This window comes from Entelurus aequoreus, linkage group LG09 (assembly GCF_033978785.1).
Source record: "Entelurus aequoreus isolate RoL-2023_Sb linkage group LG09, RoL_Eaeq_v1.1, whole genome shotgun sequence".
Classification (NCBI taxonomy): domain Eukaryota; kingdom Metazoa; phylum Chordata; class Actinopteri; order Syngnathiformes; family Syngnathidae; genus Entelurus; species Entelurus aequoreus.
In genome coordinates this window covers 3,600,325-3,622,736 of record NC_084739.1, presented here as the reverse complement: position 1 = coordinate 3,622,736, position 22,412 = coordinate 3,600,325, and the positions used below count along the sequence as shown (strand labels likewise).

At 42.0% G+C, this 22,412-nt stretch overlaps 1 protein-coding gene across 2 annotated transcripts in view; it reads left to right on the top strand.

Annotated features, from left to right (window-relative positions):
- Positions 1-21,905, top strand: part of LOC133657068 (GDNF family receptor alpha-1-like) — a 149,331-nt gene extending 127,426 nt beyond the window's left edge. For both annotated transcript variants that reach the window (XM_062057974.1, XM_062057973.1), the window contains exons 6-10: positions 633-742; positions 2,279-2,413; positions 9,609-9,784; positions 15,264-15,311; positions 18,359-21,905. In XM_062057974.1, coding sequence (XP_061913958.1) covers positions 633-742; positions 2,279-2,413; positions 9,609-9,784; positions 15,264-15,311; positions 18,359-18,481 — 592 coding nt within the window. In that variant the 3' untranslated portion in view covers positions 18,482-21,905. The remainder of the gene's footprint in view (positions 1-632; positions 743-2,278; positions 2,414-9,608; positions 9,785-15,263; positions 15,312-18,358) is intronic.
- Positions 21,906-22,412: the final 507 nt, after the last annotated feature.

The following is a 22,412-nucleotide window of genomic DNA, read 5'->3' as shown; positions in this document are numbered from 1 at the left end:
CATGGCTTACCTGCAGTGATTTCTCCACATTCTCTCAACCTTTTGATGATATTACGGAGCGTAGATGGTGAAATCCCTAAATTCCTTCTTGAGAAATGTTGTTCTTCAACAATTAGCTCAGGCATTTGTTGACAAAGTGGTGACCCTCGCCCCGTCCTTGTTTGTGAATGACTGGAAGCTGCTTTTATACCCAATCATGGCACCCACCTGTTCCCAATTAGCCTGTTCACCTGTGGGATGTTCCAAATAAGTCTTTGTTGAGCATTCCTCAACTTTCTCTTTCTTTTTTGCCACTTGTGCCAGCTTTTTTGAAACATGTTGCAGGCATCAAATACCAAATGAGCTAATATTTGCAAAAAATAACAAAGTTTTCCAGAGTGAACATGAAATATCTTGTCTTTGCAGTCTATTCAATTGAATATAAGTTGAAAAGGATTTTCTCTTTTTATTTACCATTTACACAACGTGACGACTTCACTGCTTTTGGGGTTTGTATAACATGACCACAAATAACACCCAAATAACGTGTGTGTGTGTGTGTGTGTGTGTGTGTGTGTGTGTGTGTGTGTGTGTGTGCGCGTGTGTGTGTGTGTGTGTGTGTGTGTGTGCGTGTGTGTGTGTGTGTGTTGCAGATCACGTCTGGCTGACTTCTTCGCCAACTGCCAGCCTGAACCACGATCACTTTCTGGCTGTTTGAGGGAGAACTATGCAGACTGTCTGTTGGCGTACTCGGGTCTGATTGGTGAGTGTGTGTTCAACCTGGCCTGACCACTGACATGAGGTGTGTCCATCATGAGAAAGACACTGACATGAGGTTTGTCCGTCATAAGAGAGACACTGACATGAGGTTTGTCCATCATGAGAGAGATACTGACATGAGGTTTGTCCATCATGAGAAAGACAGTGACATGAGGTTTGTCCATGATGAGAAAGACACTGACATGAGGTTTGTCCATCATGAGAAAGACACTGACATGAGGTTTGTCCATCATGAGAAAGACACTGACATGAGGTTTGGCCATCATGAGAAAGACACTGACATGAGGTTTGTCCATCATGAGAAAGACACTGACATGAGGTTTGTCCATCATGAGAAAGACACTGACATGAGGTTTGTCCATCATGAGAAATACACTGACATGAGGTTTGTCCATGATGAGAAAGACACTGACATGAGGTTTGTCCATGATGAGAAAGACACTGACATGAGGTTTGGCCATCATGAGAGACACTGACATGAGGTTTGTCCACCATGAGAAAGACACTGACATGAGGTTTGTCCATCCTGAGAAAGACACTGACATGAGGTGTGTCCATCATTAGAGAGACACTGACATGAGGTTTGTCCATCATGAGAAAGACACTGACATGAGGGTTGTACATCATGAGAGAGAGACATGGGCATGATGTTGTCCATGATGAGAGAGACATTGACATGAGGTTTGTCCATCATTAGAGAGACACTGACTTGAGGTTTGTCCATCCTGAGAAAGATACTGACATGAGGTGTGTCCATCATGTGAGAGACACTGATTTGAGGTTCGTCCATCATGAGAGAGACACTGACATGAGGTTTTTCCATCATGAGAAAGACACTGACATGAGGTTTGTCCATCATGCGAGAGACACTGACATGAGGTTTGTCCATCCTGAGAAAGACACTGACATGAGGTTTGTCCATCATGCGAGAGACACTGACATGAGGTGTGTCCATCATGAGAAAGACACTGACATGAGGTTTGGCCATCATGAGAGACACTGACATGAGGTTTGTCCAACATGAGAAAGACACTGACATGAGGTTTGTCCATCATGAGAAAGACACTGGCATGAGGTTTGGCCATGATGAGAAAGACAGTGACATGATGTTTGTCCATCATGAGAAAGACACTGACATGAGGTGTGTCCATCATGAGAAAGACACTGACATGAGGTGTGTCCATCATGAGAAAGACACTGACATGTGGTGTGTCAATGATGAGAAAGACACTGACATGAGGTGTGTCCATCATGAGAAAGACACTGACATGTGGTGTGTCAATGATGAGAAAGACACTGACATGAGGTGTGTCCATCATGAGAAAGACACTGACATGTGGTGTGTCAATGATGAGAAAGACACTGACATGAGGTGTGTCCATCATGAGAAAGACAGTGACATGAGGTGTGTCCATCATGAGAGAGACACTGACATGAGGTTTGTCCATCATGAGAAAGACAGTGACATGAGGTGTGTCCATCATGAGAAAGACAGTGACATGAGGTGTGTCCCTCGCAGGCACGGTGATGACTCCAAACTTTGTGCGTTCAGCCAAGATCAGCGTGTCTCCGTACTGCGACTGCAGCAAGAGCGGCAACAACAAGGACGACTGTGACAAGCTCACCACCTTCTTCACCGACAACGCGTGTCTCCGTAAGATCTTCTCCACTTCTTCTCATGCACGCCCACAAACATTCTCATACTTTGCATCAGATCTCATATTGTCCTGTCACGCAAGCATTGAACACACCTTCTGCTCTGCTGGAGCCTCAGTGTTCCTCCACAGCAGCAGGTGGCGCCAGAGGTCATTGTGTTAATGACCTCTACGTAAAGGAAAGATCGGGATTGCAATCGGGAGAGAAGCGGCTCTCAGCGAGTGTTTGGCTCCTCGTGTTTGTCTCCTCGTGTTTGGCTCCTCGTGTTTGTCTCCTGGGTTTTGTCTCCTCGTGTTTGTCTCCTGGGTTTTGTCATATCAAGTACATGTGGAACTATTGGGCTCATTATACACGGCAAAACAGATGGAAACTTGGAAAAGAAGGACGGTTAGGTGAGTGTTGCTTGCGGCGTGACCCCAAGCGTAGCAGGCGGAATGCAGGTTATACTACTTTAATTGTCACAGGACGCAGGGAACAAACAATACAGCACACAGAGCCAGGGATGGATTCCAGAAGTCCCCAGAGAGGCCAGCAGACGACAGAGCTGGGCGGGAGGGAGCTTGATGAGTGGCTGAAAACTCTTCAATGTGGCCATCAGTGCCGACATCTTGTCAAGCCGCTGGGCCATAGAAATCTCTGCGGGGTCACTCACTGGCTGGATCACTTCTGTCACGGTTAGGTGAGCGTTGTTTGCAGCGTGACCCCCAAGGATGCGGAGAATAGCAGGCGGAATGCAGGTTGAACTCATTGAATTGTCACAGGGAACAAACGATTCAGCACACCAACAGTCAACAAAGTAAAATGATCCAGCCCTGAAGGAGGGACCCAGGTGGGACTAAATAGAACTAATTGTGTGCTGACAGCACATGGAACAGATGGGAAGGTGCTTTAAAATACAAAAACCAAACAGGAAATACTGACAAAAAAAGATCACCAAGACGGGAAGTGATTCTAAACACAAGTAGAAACTACAAATAAGAGCGCTGGACAGGAATTAAAACCCCAAACACAAACATGACTAAACGTTAGTAGCAAGCCTGACAGGAGGTCTACAAGTTCTATGTGTGGGGCTAGGTCAAGGACATCGGTATCAAGACTCTACTGGATAAATATGCATCGTTTTTGTAAGGGTGGTTGCATTTCATGATTTAACTTCCTGTCGGCTGCCATGTTTGTTGTTGTTGTTGTTGTTGTTGTTGCACACGTCGTTTACGAGTAGCGTGTTGTTATCAAAATATAATTATACATGTCAACATTCAGTATGTGCTGAAATAATTGTTTCCGATTGTTTATTAAAATATATAACTATAAATGTCAACATTGTGTATGTGCTGAAAAATTTGTTTATAAAAATATAACTATAAATGTCAACATTGTGTATGTGCTGAAAGATTTGTTTATTATTGTTTATCAAAATATATAACTATAAATGTCAACATTGTGTATGTGATGAAAGTTAACAGTAAATGAACAAGTAGAAAATAATAATAATTTTGTACAGTTTGTCCCTCATAATGTAGACAAAATAATATAATGATAAATGCCACAATATGTTACTGCATACGTCAGCAGACTATTTAGGAGGTTTTTTTTGTTTACTTACTACTAAAAGACAAGTTGTCTAGTATGTGTCAGGTTCAAACACTGATGACATCTATTAAACCAACAAGAAGCAAGGAATCATGCAGAAACAGAGTTCAGAATTCAGTTTAACTCTTATCTTACTGACAGGATGCAGTGCGTCTCCCATAACAATGTGACCTCGGACTATGTCAAGGTAACGTGCGGAGTTCCCCAGGGTTCGGTTCTTGGCCCTGCACTCTTTAGTATTTACATGCTGCCGCTAGGTGACATTATACGCAAATACGGTGTTAGCTTTCACTGTTATGCTGATGACACTCAACTCTACATGCCCCTAAAGCTGACCAACACGCTGGACTGTAGTCAGCTGGAGGCGTGTCTTAATGAAATTAAACAATGGATGTCCGCTAACTTTTTGCAACTCAACGCTAAGAAAACGGAAATGCTGATTATCGGTCCTGCTAGACACCAACATCTATTTAATAATACCACCTTAACATTTGACAACCAAACAATTAAACAAGGAGACTCGGTAAAGAATCTGGGTATTATCTTCGACCCAATTCTCTCGTTTGAGTCACACATTAAGAGTGTTACTAAAACGGCCTTCTTTCATCTCCGTAATATCGCTAAAATTCGTTCCATCTTGTCCACTAGCGACGCTGAGATCATTATTCATGCGTTCGTTACGTCTTGTCTCGATTACTGTAACGTATTATTTTCGGGTCTCCCTATGTCTAGCATTAAAAGATTACAGTTGGTACAAAATGCGGCTGCAAGGCTTTTGACAAAAACAAGAAAGTTTGATCATATTACGCCTATACTGGCTCACTTGCACTGGCTTCCTGTGCACTTAAGATGCGACTTTAAGGTTTTACTACTTACGTATAAAATATTACACGGTTTAGCTCCTGCCTATCTTGCAGATTGTATTGTACCATATGTCCCGGCAAGAAATCTGCGTTCAAAGAACTCCGGCTTATTAGTGATTCCCAGAGCCAAAAAAAAGTCTGCGGGCTATAGAGCGTTTTCTATTCGGGCTCCAGTACTCTGGAATGCCCTCCCGGTAACAGTTAGAGATGCTACCTCAGTAGAAGCATTTAAGTCCCATCTTAAAACTCATTTGTATAATCTAGCCTTTAAATAGACCCCCCCTTTTTTAGACCAGTTGATCTGCCGTTTCTTTTCTTCTCTCCTCTTCTCCCCTGTCCCTTGCGAGGGGGAGTCGCATAGGTCCGGTGGCCATGGATGAAGTGCTGGCTGTCCAGAGCCGGGACCCTGGGTGGACCACTAGCCTGTGCATCGGTTGGGGACATCTCTGCGCTGCTGACCCGTCTCCGCTCGGGATGGTTTCCTGTTGGCCCCGCTGTGGACTGGACTCCCGCTGATGTGTTGGATCCACTGTGGACTGGACTTTCACAATGTTATGTCAGACCCACTCGACATCCGTTGCTTTCGGTCTCCCCTAGAGGGGGGGGGTTACCCACATATGCGGTCCTCTCCAAGGTTTCTCATAGTCATTCACCGACGTCCCACTGGGGTGAGTTTTTCCTTGCCCGTATGTGGGCTCTGTACCGAGGATGTCGTTGTGGCTTGTACAGCCCTTTGAGACACTTGTGATTTAGGGCTATATAAATAAACATTGATTGATTGGATTCAATTTTGCTCAATGAGGAGAGACGTATTGGGCTGTACACTCAGGAACAGTTCCAACCTACGCTCTAAGGCACAGCCCACGTGCTCCCCTATTTATTTGGGAGGTCCCTGGTTACATCACTGAGGCTGCTTCTTAAGGAAGGGGAGTAATTTCAGCAGCCCCAGTTAGACACAATATATGATTATTAAGAAATGGAAATGTGCTGACACTCGTGATATCGCCCTGTCTCTGCTTTGTCTGCGTCAATGTACTCTATGTTTGCACTTGGCAGTCAGCAGACCTGGTCTGGACACGAACACTGATATGAGACGACTTGCAATCCAAGATTGCAAGTTGTTCCTTTGCACAGAGACAAAAGTAAAACCTCAGCACAATTGATAATAACTATAGCAACGGCCTTTAAGCATAAGAGTTGTGTGATAACTTACACATAATTATTCACTATTTTATTTAATGACTAAATATATATAATACATATATTTAATGTACCCTGAGATTTTTTGTTAAAATAAAGCCAATAATGACTTTTTTTGTGGTCCCCTTTATTTAGAAAAGTATCGAAATACATTTTGGCATCAATATACTGGTATTGGGACAACCCGAATTTTTACAGTTCAGTTGCTGTTCTGCAGGCCAGGGCTGAGCAGTCTGGTTGTCATGGCAACAGGTTGTGGAGTCAGGTTAACTGGGGACCCGACATGTCCGCTGTTGTGTCCTGAGCACGACATGGAGGACCAACATGCTCGCACTTTTCATTACTTCTGTCTTTATTTATTCCATTCTTTGTCTCGGCTGCTCGCTGCCCACCGACACACACAAACGCACACGCGCACACACACGCAGACACACACACGCAGACACACACACACACACACACACACACTCGCACACACACACGTACAGAGTCTGCTCTCATTAAGCCGACTCAGCAGTAACGGGAGCCGACAGGCGGGATCGCGACGTCGTGCGGCCGCAGGGTCATCTCTGGAAGGCACGGAGAAAGAAAGTCCATAAAAGGAAAATGAAAGATTGTCTTGTTTTGATCGTGGCACGTACCAACAGTTTGATTGAAGGTGTGTCAGAGGACAACAAGACAATAAAAGACACAAAAGACAAAAAGACATCAAGCGGTGACAGGAGCCAAATACTTTCTTGTTTTCCACCTCTTGGAGCTTGGAGCCAGGATATTGTTATTCATATTTATGTTCATGACGTCTTGGTCCCTGAGGAAGTCAACTTCTCATCTTGGTGGAACACAACATCTTTCCAGCTTAGGGCGGAATATCACAGATGTTTGATTTGCTCACGTTTATGAAATGTTGGCACTGGAGGTCATTTTCCTTGCTTCCTGTAATCTTATTCAGGAATATAACTTATCATTTGACGATGATACAGTATACATTACAACTTAGTACTGTACAATGATTTACAGTAATATAACTTGTTAAATTATGGTTATATTATACTATGGCTTGGTTAGTTAGTCGGCATCCTTCCGTCTCGGGAGACGATGGGGTAGATCCAGAAAGGGGGGCGGGGTGTCTCACTGGGATGGTCCCTCCCACGGACGGAGATGGCCCCTGGCACCTGTTTCCTTCGCCAATCGGATGGGCTTAGAACCGGTATCTGCTGGAGTGACCTCTCCAACTATGGAGGGCAAGCTGTTGTCCAGGCAGCAACCTCCCCCTCTCCGCATGGCTGGTGGATCCAAGGGAGCGACGAGTGTCAATACAACTTGGCACCAGCGACACCGCAGGAGTTGCCGGAATGACGCTACAACATCAAACCGCCTTCAGAACTCCGGCTCCTGATTTTCTGTCGGGGTTTACTCCCTTAGCCTTACCCGCCAGTGGGTTGACCGCAAGGCAGCGGTGGTTTTGAGATTGGAGATTTCCTTCTCCTAGATGGGCTGCCTTACCAGGTTTACGAGCCCCATCTGCCCGAATGCGGCAGGTAGCACGGGGCACACCTTACCGGTGGCGGTATAAGCCCGACCTGACTATGGCTTAGTACTCTATAATGTACAATAATATAACTCAGTGCTGTATGAGTATATACAGTCATTTGGTTTATTACTGTATGATGATACAGTATACATTATAACTTAGTACTCTATAATCATATACAACAATATAACTTTATATTTAAATACAGTAATATAGCTTAATACTTTATGATTATACAAAACCCAAAACCAGTGAAGTTGGCACGAGTGTCTCAAAGGGCTGCACAAGCCACAACGACATCCTCGGCTCAGATCCCACATCAGGGCAAGAAAAAACTCAACCCAACGGGATGCAATGAGAAACCGTGGAGGGGACCGCAGATGTGGGGAACATCTTAAAGATTGGAGTTTGGAATGCAGGAATATGAGGAACATCTTAAAGATTGGACTTTGGAATGCACAAATATGAAGAACATCTTAAAGATTGGACTTTGGAATGCACAAATATGAAGAACATCCTAAAGATTGGACTTTGGAATGCACAAATATGAAGAACATCTTAAAGATTGGAGTTTGGAATGCACAAATATGAAGAACATCTTAAAGATTGGAGTTTGGAATGCAAGAATATGCGGGACATCCTAAAGATTGGACTTTGGAATGCACAAATATGAAGAACATCTTAAAGATTGGAGTTTGGAATGCAAGTGTTACGTGTGGGGGTTCGCAGCTTGCTGCAAGGCTCGTTCCCCCGGGATGCAGACTCCGGACAGGACGTGCAGGTAGAAACATGATTTGTTCTCGAAAATCAAAGTAGTACCAAAAACAGAAAACAAGCCAGAGGAAAAATGTGCCGATCGCACTGGACGCTAAGGCTACCACTTAGCATTGACTGGAGACAAGCAATGCTCACGTAACTGGTTGCGTGTAGCAAATAAAGAAGCCAGGCCGACTGACCGGCAAAGGCAGGCTTAAATAATGCCTCTGATTAGTGCTCGGGAAACAGGTGAGCGTCCCGAACACCAATCAGACAGGTGGAAATAATAAGTAACCATGGTAACTAAAAACAATCTCAAGGGTGCACAAAAACAGGAACTGAGGGAGTCCAAAACTAACAGAAAATACAAAACATAATCCAGCAAGAATTTGAGGAACATCGTAAAGAATCAAGTTTGGAATGCAAGAATATGAGGAACATCTTAAAGATTGGAGTTTGGAATGCAAGAATTTGAGGAACATTGTAAGATTAAAGTTTGGAATGCAAGAATATCAAGAACATCTTAAAGATTGGAGCTTGGAATGCAAGAATATGAAGAAGGAAAAGTGAAATGTAGTCAAGGAAAATGAGATTAAATATGAAATAGCGGAAATAAGAGAATCAAGTCACCAAGGCGATGAGTATTTGATGGACTACTCAGGAAATCATAAGTGGCTTAGATGTTAGAGCGTTCAGAAACTCGAGGGTTTCTGGTGTGAATCCAGCTTCTCATCCTAGTCACAGCCCTTGTGTCCTTGGGCAAGACCCTTCACCCACAATCCTGTGGCACTGGACTTACTTTTTTTTAATCATTTTATTGTGTTTGTTGTACACTGCATCCAAACTTCAATACACTGTTTCACCTTCTGGGGCACTGGAGTTATTCTTGTATCATTTTATTCCGTGTGGTGTACACTGCATCCAAACTTCAACACACTGTTTCACCTTCTAGGGGCTCTGGACTTATTCCAGCCTTCGAGGCGTGTAATAAGAACACAAGTATTTAAGTGGATGGATTAATACGATTTCAGTGAGTTTTAACAGGAATCACATTTAGTGTGCGTCTTGGATGAAGGCAGTGACCGACTTAGGTGGAGGGGAGAATGCTGCACAGGCAGGGTTACACACTTGTTATTACTTCAACATGTGAGAGAGTAGGACCTTAATGAACAAACAGTACAACACAAAACAGCAATATATACACAACATCAGATCAGGAGTGATGTAATGTCAACATGTTGTGTTGCCTGCAGGTAATGCCATCCAGGCTTTCGGGAATGGGACAGATATCGGGGTGCAGCCACCCATTTCACCTGCCCAGACCACCAGTGCCGTCACGTCGCCGTACCAACGCAACCGCCAACGCAACAACATTGACAATCACATCAACACAGACACTGGAATATACCACTTCTGTGGAAGTTTACAGGTGCAACACACACACACACACACACACACGCACACACACACACACACACACACACACAAACACACACACACACACACACACACATACACACACATACACGAGCACACAGTTTGCAGGCCTCAGGACTTCTTCTCATGAGTAAATAATGAGTAAATGTTTCCATGGGCTGTGTATGCAAATATTAAAATATTCCTCATGCTAATGTGACTTTTGGGAGCATCCAGGTATTAGACAGAACCTAAACAGGAATGCATTTGATCAGAGTTGATGTCTTTTTGAATTGTAAATACTAAACATTAGAATTATTATAATCATATTTACTTTCTAGCCCAGTAAAGGTTAAAGCTTCATCTTTGATTTAAAGCTTCAGAGCCCCAAACAACTACTCCTACTCCTACCAATACTATTGTTGAACTACTAATACTACTGCTAGTAATAATGCTGGGTCCTCATGTGAGAATGAAGACCAATCGGCCCCAGTTGCTCCAAGGGAAGGAACCCAAAGTGGAACTCTGTTTCCTTCTTTGACTGAATGGTGATTGCTCTGTTGGTTTCAAGATCCTTCATGCCTTGTGCACACTGGTGCCTCCAGAGCTCTGTCGTGCGCTGATGCTTCCAAAGAGTTCACAGTGAAGTTGCACTTCTTAAGGTTTGCCTTCAGGGTGTCTTCTTACCTTTAGAGGGGTCTTCCCTGACCGTGGTGCCCCTGCTTCAACTGTCCACATAGTAGCATCTTTGGAATCCTGTCAATTTCCATGTGGATGCTATATCCTGTCCATCTCAGTTGGCACTTGATCAAACACTCGATGCTGGAGAGGCCACACTTTTCCAGAACCTGGAGGTGAGACACTTGATTTTGCTGATCTTCCGCAGACAAGCAACTGCTCGAGCAGTTTGATGTGTGGTAGGTGGTCCATGTCTCGCAATAGAGAAGTACGCTCAGGACCACGGCTATGTTCACGGCAGTATTGGAGGAAAACAGATGCCGTAGACTCGCTAGAGTCTCTTTATCAGTCAGCCGAAAGCTGTGCTTGCTTTTCCAATGCGCTGCATCATCTCAGCGTACAGGGATCGGGGAGTTGAACTTTACCACAGTCTTGATCTAATGGTGAAGGCTGAACCATGGCTTTAGTCTTTCCCAGACTGATTTCCAGTCCGAATGGCCTGCAGGCAGCTGCAAAGCAATCCGTCAAAAACTGTATGTCTTTGTGGGAGTGTGAAACCAGTGCACCTTCCTTCGCGAATAGGAATTCGGGTAGTGTGGCCTCAAACACTTTGGTTTTGGTTTGAAGTCTCTGCATGTTGAAGAGTTTCTGATTAGTGCAGAACTGAATGTACACACCTCTGTCACTGAAAGCATCAAACAACATAGCTGAAAACAGGAGAGAGAATAAGGTATGGGAAAGTACACAGCCTTGCTTTACTCCATTACTCACCTGGAAGGGATACAAGGCTTCACCGTTCTCTTGGACTCTGGCTTGCATGCCGTCATGGAAAGAGGCGATTAGTGCTGTCAGCTTCTCTGTACAGCCAAACTTCTGCAGAATCTTCCACGGGCCGTCCCGGCTCACGGTATCAAAGACCTTGGTGAGATCTATAAGTACCGTATGGAGCCCCTGCTTACAGCATTTCTCTTCCAGTTGGCGGAGAGCAAAGACCATGTCACTGGTGCCCCTGCCGATGATCTCAGCGATGTGAGTGATGAATCTGTTGAGGATGACTGTGGCAAGAATCTTTCTGGTGATGCACAGGAGTGATATCCCACCATTGTTGTCGCAGGATGTCTTGTCTCCTTTCCCCTTGTATACGTGCACGATAGATGCATCCTTGAAGTCTTGTGGGACTCTTTCAGCTTCCCAGATGGACCTGAACAGGCGCGTCAGTTTCTCAAGGAGTATGCCACCTCAATGCTTGTATGTGTCAGCAGGAATTCCATCTGCAACTGTTGCCTTTCCAGGAGTTGTCTGATTTCAATCCTTTGCAAGCGCAGCATTAGAAGGGAGGTCTGCAATCAATTCTTTCACTGCTAGTTGTGGCAGCGATTCAATTGCCTTTTCAGAAAAGGTTGACTTCCTGTTTAGGACACTCTTGAAATGTTCTGTCCAGCGAGCAAGTGTAACTGCCTTCTCTGTTAGCAAGGTCGATTGGTTAGAAGATCTTACTGGGGTTGAACCAGATGCCTTAGGTCCATAAACAGTACGAGGCCCTGATGACGATTCTTCTAGTCATGGTTCTCGGCTGCTGCTTGTAGTTCCTCAGCCTTCTTTTCACACCAGTCATTCTTCATCTTTGGCAGCTTCTGCTGGAGAAGTTGCCTTGTCTGCTGGTAGTCCTGTTTCTTTTTGCTGCTGGTCTCGTTCAAGGTGATCCTTGCGGGTCTTGTGCAGCGTCTGAATGTCTCCTTCTTTTCCTAAACACGGTATTTCCTCCCCACGAAACCACGGGTATGAGCTGCAGTACTGTAGACGGCCTCTCCAAGTTGAGGCGCTCCTGTTCTATGTTGGACAGAGTTTCCTGGACGCTCTGCTGTAGCACCTCCATGTTGGGGGTTAGCCGAGCGATGTTCAGTTTCCTGAGGGGCTTGATCCTAGATGTCTTTCTTTTCCACGCTAGCTGTATGTTCATCCTGCTACAGACCAAGTAACGGTGGGACCAGCAGTCTGTTCCTCTCATGCAGCGTGTAATGTCAACATAACACCGATCTCTCTGGCGAACTATCGCATAGTTGCAACGGTAGTACGATAGACCGAGTCCTTGTCACCACCTCCAAAGTTATGATACTCCCGTACACTAAAGTAACGCTCTGACTCATTGTCAACAAGCTACTAATAACCACTGCTTTAGCAGCCGCAACTACGACTCTTGCTGGCCTACTGCCTTCGGTGATGGTACCATTCCCAAATTACGTGGGTTCTATCGATAACCTCACTAACAACTTTAACGATGCCCTGCGCGACACAACTCTGATGCAACTGGAACACACATGGCGTGCGACTAAACTTGAAGTTTCCCATCAAGCACCTACTAATACTACTACTACTACTAAACTACTACTGCTACCACTGTACTGCTAATACCACGACTGAACAACTAATACTACTACTGAATTATTAATACTAATATTACTAAACTACTACTACTACTAATACTACGACTGAACTACACTACTACTGAATTAATAATACTACCATTACTAAACTATTACTACTACTACTGCACTGCTAACACTACCACTAAACTACTAATGCTTCCACTGTACTGGTAATACTACGACTGAACTACTAATACCACTACTGAATTATTAATGCTGCTATTCCTAAACTACTACAACTACTACTGTACTGGTAATACTATAACTACTAATGCTACCACTGTACTACTAATACTACTACTGAACTATTAATTATATTATTACTAAACTACTAATGCTACCACTGTGCTGCTAATACTACGACTGAACTATTAATACTACTACTATACTGCTAATACTACGTCTGAATTACTACTCCTACTACTGTACTGATAATACTCTGACTGAACTATTAATACTACTACTATACTGCAAATACTACGTCTGAATTACTACTCCTACGACTGTACTGATAATACTCTGACTGAACTGCTAATACTACGACTGAACTACTAATGCTACCACTGTACTGCGACTGAACTACTACTACTACTACTGTACTGCTAATGCTATGACTGAACTACTAATGCTACCACTGTACTGCCAATACTACAACTGAAATAATACTACTACTACTACTACTACTGTACTGCTAATACTACTACTAAACTACTAATACTACCACTGTACTGCTAATACTAAGACGGAACTACTAATACTAATATTGTACTGCTAATACTATGTCTGAATTACTACTACTACTACTGTACTGATAATACTATGACTGAACTACTACTACTACTGTACTGCTAATACTACGAATGAACTACTAATACTACCACTGTACTGCTAATACTACGGCTGAACTACTAATGCTACCACTGTACTGCTAATACTACGATTGAACTACTACTACTACTGTACTGCTAATGCTATGACTGAACAAATACTACTACTACTGTACTGCTAATTCTACGTCTGAACGACTAATACTGCCACCGTACTGCTAATACTACGACTGAACTACTACTACTAATACTGTGCTGCTATTACTACGACTGAACAACTAATACTACTACCCGACTCTTAATACTACTACTATTAAACTGCTAATACTACCACTGTACTGCTAATACTACCACTAAACTACTAATACTACGACTGAACTACTACTACTACTATACTGCTAATAATACGACTGAACTACTAATAGTACTACTGAACTATTAAAACTACTATTACTAAACTACTAATACTACCACTGTACTGCTAATACTACTACTGTACTATAACTGCACTTCTACTCTACTGCACTACTATTATCACTGTGCTATTAGTACTGTACAACTACTACAAATGTACTATTAATACTACTGTACTATTTCTACTACAACCATACTAACACTACTACAACTGCACTATTAATACTACTGTACTAGAAAATACAAGGCCATTAGAACTTTATGTTAAAAAAGTATGCTTCCTCTTGAAGTATTGGATAAAAACTATGCTACGTTAGTTTGCTATGTTAGTTTTCACTGAACTAAAGTGTAAATATTTATTGACACTCCTACAAAATGTTTTACAATGCCCCCCCCCCCCCCCCCCCTCTACCTCAAAGAACTACTCACCCCCAAATCCTCCACACGACACCTCCGCTCCGGACAGGCTAACCTCCTCCAACCTCCGAGGACAAAGCTACGAACAATGGGAGACCGGGCTTTCTGATCCGCCGCTCCCAGTCTGTGGAACGCTCTCCCTGACCACCTGAGGGCACCACAGACTGTGGATGCTTTTAAAAAAGGCTTAAAAACCCTTCTTTTTAAAAAAAAACTTTTTTTTTTTTTAGATATATGCATACTAGTTTTAGCTATTTGGCTGTTTTAGTTTTAGTTTTTATTTATTTTTTATGATCTTTTTATTTAATTTTTTTAATTTTTTTATTTTTATTTTTTTTTTTTTTATTTTTTTTTTAAAACACTGTAGCACTTTGAAGTTGTTTACTAAATGTAAATTTATTTTTACAAATAACATATAATAATATTATTATTATTATTATGTAGCTGAGATAGGCTCCAGCGACCCCCCGCGATCCCAAAAGGGACAAGCGGTAGAAAATGGATGGATGGATTATTATTATTATTTTTACAAATGAACTTTTTTGCTTTGCCATTAAACCGGAAATCATTTCTCAACCTTTTCGAACAGGAAAACAATTCAAAGGTTCATACTTCTCCTCTGAGTCCACTTTTGCATTCATTAACAATTTGACACAAATTCTGATCATTCTGATATTTTTAAAGATTTTTTGTTGAACTCAAATGCCTTTTTTTTTTTCCCCTTCACCAGGCTCAGAAATTAAAATCCAACTCGACGACTGACAGCATCTTTTGTGTGGTGAGTTCAACACACACACACACACACACACACACACACACACACACACACACACACACACACACACACACACACACACACACACACACACACACACACACACACACACACACACACACACACACATTTTTCCCTGAAAGTGGTGAGTGCTAAAATCATCCCAGGAAGTCACATGACCTCTTGTGCTGGCGGTCCCGCCTCCGTTGGACGCCGTTTGAGGCGTGAACGTGTTGCTGAGGAGACTCTTAAAGTTCACTGTAAATGTCGTTTTATCATAATAAGAATAATAAAACGCTGAGTTGACATTTCATGCAGGCAGGAAGGTCTGCAGGAGATGACCTCGCAGTTAGCTCGTAGCTTCATTAGCAAGACACACGCACACACACACACACGCACACACGCGCACACACACACACACACACACACACACACACACGCACACACACACACTGTGACATTTTGTTTGAATAAAACAACCTTTGAGTTAGTTTTGTCGTGTCAAAGCAGATAAATACAGTTATGGAAAAAATGTATTTATTCATTTATTTATTTATTGCAGAGCCCGTGGTAACAAAAAAAGGAACAATGCTGACATAAAATCAATATGTAATTTGTCCATTTAACTAAATGTTATCTGATGGTTTTGGAATAATAGAGATACTATTTGACTAACAGTAAAACAGACCATTTTTGGAACATTTTTTGAAGCAAAGCTTGCTGAGTTTGCACATTTCCTCATCAAATACAGTGTACCCTCTGATTGCGTAATCCTTTAAAGGTCGGATGGTGCTAATAACATTTTTAAAACATATATACTACCGTGTTTTCCGGAATATTGAGCATACCGGTATATAAAAAGTATTTCCATATATTAGTCGCACCAGACTATAAGCCGCGGGTATTTATGTTGTGAAATGAGTTCCAGGAATATTCTGTAAATGTTGATTTACATGCCTTAATTATTTCCAAACCGTGTCTGTTAAATGGCAGTAAAACGGCTGATCAAACAAAACAGAAGTCATGGTCATGGACCCACTAGCTGCGTAAGCTAGCTCTCCAATCAGCTTAACAGACTCAATAACTCCACTGTGACGTTTGGGCGAATTTACTGTACGTTAATAGTACTAAACGTGTTAGCATATTAGCTTATGCTAACGACGCTAGCTTGATTGCATTACGATAGCACGTACAAATATGCATGAAAACACTCCTACGGACATCACACATGGGACGCTTTAGTAAGTAAGAATTGTTTTAATTATATTGTAAAACTTACAAACGTTGCTCGGAGTGGTGAATGAAGGATGCATAAGAGTAGAAACGCTATGGACAGCATCTTTTACTTCCGGTTCAAAGCTTTAAACAGCAGTATAACTCCACGGTGACGTTTTAGTAAATTTTCTGAGGAATTAGTGAAAGTGAAACAATACAAAAAGAATGCCGTTGTAAGATAATAATACTAAACGTGTCAGCATATTAGCTCATGCTAACGACGCTAGCTTGATTGCATTACAATAGCACGTAAAAATATGCATGACAACACTCCTACGGACATCACACACGGGACATTTTAGTAAGTAAGAATTATTTTAGTTATATTGTAAAACTTACAAACGTTGCTCGGAGTGGTGGATGAAGGATCCATACGAGTAGAAACGCTATGGACGGCATATTTTACTTCCGGTTCAAAGCTTTAAACAGCAGTATAACTCCACGGTGACGTTTTGGCGAATTTACTGAGGAATTAGTGAAAGTGAAACAATACAAAAATAATGCCATTTTAAGTTAATAATACTAAACGTGTTAGCATATTAGCTCATGCTAGCAATGCTAGCTTTATTGCATTACGATAGCACGTACAAATATGCATGAAAACTCCTACGGACATCACACATGGGACATTTTAGTAAGTAAGAATTATTTTAGTTATATTGTAAAACTTACAAACGTTGCTCGGAGTGGTGGATGAAGGATCCATACGAGTAGAAACGCTATGGACGGCATATTTTACTTCCGGTTCAAAGCTTTAAACAGCAGTATAACTCCACGGTGACGTTTTGGCGAATTTACTGAGGAATTAGTGAAAGTGAAACAATACAAAAATAATGCCATTTTAAGTTAATAATACTAAACGTGTTAGCATATTAGCTCATGCTAGCAATGCTAGCTTTATTGCATTACGATAGCACGTACAAATATGCATGAAAACTCCTACGGACATCACACATGGGACGCTTTAGTAAGTAAGAATTATTTTAGTTATATTGTAAAACTTACAAACGTTGCTCGGAGTGGTGGATGAAGGATGCATAAGAGTAGAAACGCCATGGATGGCATCTTATACTTCCGGTTCAAAGCTTTAAACAGCAGTATAACTCCACGGTGACGTTTTAGTAAATTTACTGAGGAATTTGTGAAAGTGAAACAATACAAAAAGAATGCCGTTGTAAGTTAATAATACTAAACGTGTTAGCATATTAGCTCATGCTAACGACGCTAGCTTGATTGCATTGACATCACACATGGGACGCTTTAGTAAGTAAGAATTGTTTTAGTTATATTGTAAAACTTACAAACGTTGCTCGGAGTGGTGGATGAAGGATCCATATGAGTAGAAACGCTGTGAACTTGTACTTCCGGTTCAAAGCTTTAAACAGCAGTGAACACATACCTGCAGTGAGCGAACGCATCCAAAAGATTTGCGCCGTAGCACAACCAACAATAAACACGTTGCAGTGTCTTTGCATGTGTTTCATGAAAACTCTTTGCTTTATAGCCGTTAGCGAAGTAAAATCCATAAATTAACTGCACCGTTTTATAAGCCGCAGGGGTCAACGCGTAGAAAAAGAAAGTAGCATTTTATAGTCTGAAAATTGAGAGTATTATTTAACAAGACGTTTTTTTTGTTAATGTGATCTATATATTTATAAAAATGACACCCACAATGCACTGTTCCCAACAAGACGTTCAGTTTGAGTGCTGGATGGTTGCTAGGTAACCAAAGAGGGCGTGGTTAGCGTGACTAACAAACATGTCATCCCTTCCAGGACCCTCAGATCGACGGTCCGAGCGTGTCCAACTCCCTCGCGGGAAACTCTGCCGCCTCCAGACGAGACGGCGCTCTGCTGCCCGCTCTGCTGCCCCCTGTGGTGTGGCTGTGGACTCACTGACGCGTTGTCATGGCGACGTCAGGTGTTACACTTCCTCCTCTTGTTTTTCTTCCTCATTAAACCTCGTCAAGTACACCTTGAGTTTGTGCAGCCACGCAAAATAAAGCTCCAATCAGGATTAGGCACGCCCACATTTGCTCCGGTGAGGATTAGACACGCCCACGTTTGCTCTGGTGAGGATTAGACACGCCCACATTTGCTCTGGTGAGGATCAGACACACCCACATTGGCTCTGATGAGGATTAGACACGCCCACGTTTGCTCTGGTGAGGATCAGACACACCCACATTTGCTCTGGTGAGGATCAGACACACCCACATTGGCTCTGATGAGGATTAGACACGCCCACATTCAACCTCGTCAGGATTAGAAAAACCCACATTCATTCTGGTCAGGATTAGACACACCCACATTTGCTCTGGCAATGATTAGACACGCCCACATTCATTCTGGTCAGGATTAGACACACCCACATTTGCTCTGGCAATGATTAGACACGCCCACATTCATTCTGGTCAGGATTAGACACACCCACATTTGCTCTGGCAATGATTAGACACGCCCACATTCATTCTGGTCAGGATTAGACACACCCACATTCACCCTAATCAGGATTAGACACACCCAAATCCACCCTGGTGAGGATTAGACACGCCCACATTCACTCTGGTGAGGATTAGACACACCCACATTCATTCCGGTGAAGATTAGACACACCCAAATTCACTCTGGTGAGGATTAGACACGCCCACATTCATTCTGGTGAGGATTAGACACACCCACATTCATTCTGGTGAAGATTAGACACACCCAAATTCACTCTGGTGAGGATTAGACACGCCCCATATTCACTTTGGTGAGGATTAGACACACCCACATTCACCCTGGTGAGGATTAGACACACCCACATCCACCCTGGCCCATATTCACCCTGGTGAGGATTAGACATGCCCATATTCACTTTGGTGAGGATTACACACACCCACATTCACCCTGGTGAGGATTAGACACGCCCACATTCACTCTGCTGAGTATTAGACACACCCACATTCATTCTGGTGAAGATTAGACACACCCAAATTCACCCTGGTGAGGATTAGACACCCCCACATTCACCCTGGTGAGGATTAGACACACCCACATTCATTCTGGTGAAGATTAGACAAGCCTATATTCACTCTGGTGAGGATTAGACACACCCATATTCACCCTGGTGAGGATTAGACACACCCACATTAATTCTGGTAAAGATTAGACACACCCAAATTCACCCTGGTGAGGATTAGACACACCCACATTCACCCTGGTGAGGATTAGACACACCCACATTCACCTTGGTGAGGGTTAGACACGCCCACATGCACCCTGGTCAGGATTAGACACACCCACATTCATTCTGGTGAAGATTAGACACACCCAAATTCCCTCTGGTGAGGATTAGACACGCCCCAATCATCCCGGTGAGGATTAGACACACCCACATTCGCCCTGGTGAGGATTAGACACACCCACATCCACCCTGCTGAGGATTAGACACGCCCACATTCACGCTGTTGAGGATTAGACACGCCCATATTCACTTTGGTGAGGATTAGACACGCCCACAATCATCCTGGTGAGGATTACACACACCCACATTCACCCTGGTGAGGATTAGACACACCCACATCCACTCTGCTGAAGATTAGACACACCCACATTCACCCTGGTGAGGATTAGACACACCCACATTCACCCTGCTGAAGATTAGACACGCCCACATTCACCCTGGTGAGGATTAGACACACCCACATTCACCCTGCTGAAGATTAGACACGCCCACACCCATCAACATACCACATTTGGCAAAAGTCGACAAAGATGCACAACTTCTGTCACGGCCATGTTTGGCCAGCAGGAGGCAGCGTGGAGATAAAGAGATTGTAAATACTTTTCTGTTTTTTATGTTTCATCTTTTTGATATTCTGCCTTTTTATGATTTTGGTTGTCTTGGAGACGAAGGACACTCCAGCTGCTCCTTCCTTCCTTTTACCTCCTCGTGTGTCAAGTTGTGCTTCTAAAAGTCACTCCTCAGTCCCCGCAGGATTTCACCGGGTTTGTTTTTGTCTTCCGACTGTTGGCCTCGAGTACTTGAATTCACGGCAGCTTTCTCAGAAAGTTTGCGGGCAAAAGTCGCAAAGTTCTGGAAGCTTATTTTTTCCCAACAATATTACATTTTTATGAATTTGTTTTCAATGTTTGCAATGTTCCTCGTAACCTCCAACTAAAAAGCACAACATTTGATCACCATTTGTACAACTAACAGTGTTGATGTTTTACTCATTTTATAGCACACCGATTTAAAAGTGGACACTAGGTGGCAGTACTCAGAGCTCATTGTCAAAATACTGTTTAATTCATCATAACTAATAATGGTAATAATGAATCATAATTACAGACAGAAACGCCTCCAAAGTCCACAAGTTGCGGACATTCTCCGTGTATGTTTTACACTTTCATTTATAATCTATTTTGCTCCATTTTTGTTGGTGCATGAAAACTTATCATCACACTCTAACATCTCTAACATGTCAATGCTGCCTCTTTGCTAGGTCAGCTTTGCACATGAAAATATCTTCTTAACCGTCTTACTGTGGGTAAATAAATGTCAAATACCTGTAAAGTAGGAAGTAAACGTTTATATGCTACATTACCCAGAAGGCTTAGCGCTGTGGACAGGAACAGGAAGTAGGTGTGGTTTGATCAATAAATAGTGGATCTATTGTTACACATTGTTGTTCCCTGTTGGTCTTCACCACAGGTGTCAAACTCAAGGCCCGCCACTTCATTTTATTTGGCCCTGGAAAGCCTGGAAATAATATGTATCAATAAAGCACTGTAACTTAAATATTGTCTAATTATGCAAAAATATATGATTAAACATTCAAACGTTTTTTTAAATAGAAAATAATATTAATGATAATGATTTCAAAGCAAGTTATCCATCAAATTGTGCAATGTAAAAGTAGCAAAAGATTTCATGGTCAAATTGTGAAATTTACTGTGTTTTTTACAGCATTTCTCTCTAAATGAAAAAAACTGTACTTTTTTTTTTACTGTAATAAACGGTGGCGCTTTTTTTGCATTTACAGTAATACACCCACAAATCTACACTTGTTGATTGGTGGTAAAAAATAAAATAAAAAAAAGAACAAACTGGCAGCTCAGGTGCCAAAGTTGTACTGTAAAATTGCATTTTTTTTTGTTTACAGTAAAAAATCTAAAGTAAATTGTACAGTAAAATAATGGTAACTGAATTGCCAGTTTTTTCGGGGTTTTTTTTACCGCCAATCAACAAGTGTAGATTTTTGGGTGTATTACAGTAAAAAAAAAAGTACAGGTTTTTTTTCATTTACAGTAAAAAAAAAAAAAGGCAGCTCTGGTGCCAAAATTTTACTGTTAAATTGCAGGTTTTTTTAAATATACAGTAAAAAAAAACAAATGTATATTTTACAGTAAAATTATGGCAACTGAGCTGCCAGTTATTTTTATTTTTTTATTTAAAAAAAAAAAAAAAAGTACAGGTTTTTTTTCATTTAGAGAAAAATGCTGTAAAAACCACAGTAAATTTCACATTTTTACCATGAAATCTATTGCTACTTTTTACTGTTGTTTTTATGGTAAAAAAAATAAAATAAAATAAAAAAGGCAGCTCAGGTGCCAACATTTTACTGTAAAATTGCATTTTTTTAATATACAGTAAAAAAAAACAAATATACAGTAAAATTATGGCAACTGAGCTGCCATTGTTTTTTTTTTGTGTTTGTTTTTTTTACCGCTAATTAATAAGTGTAGATTTGAAAAAAAAGTACAGGGTTTTTTTTCATTTACAGAAAAATGCTGTAAAAAAACACAGTAAATTTCACATTTTTACCATGAAATCTATTGCTAT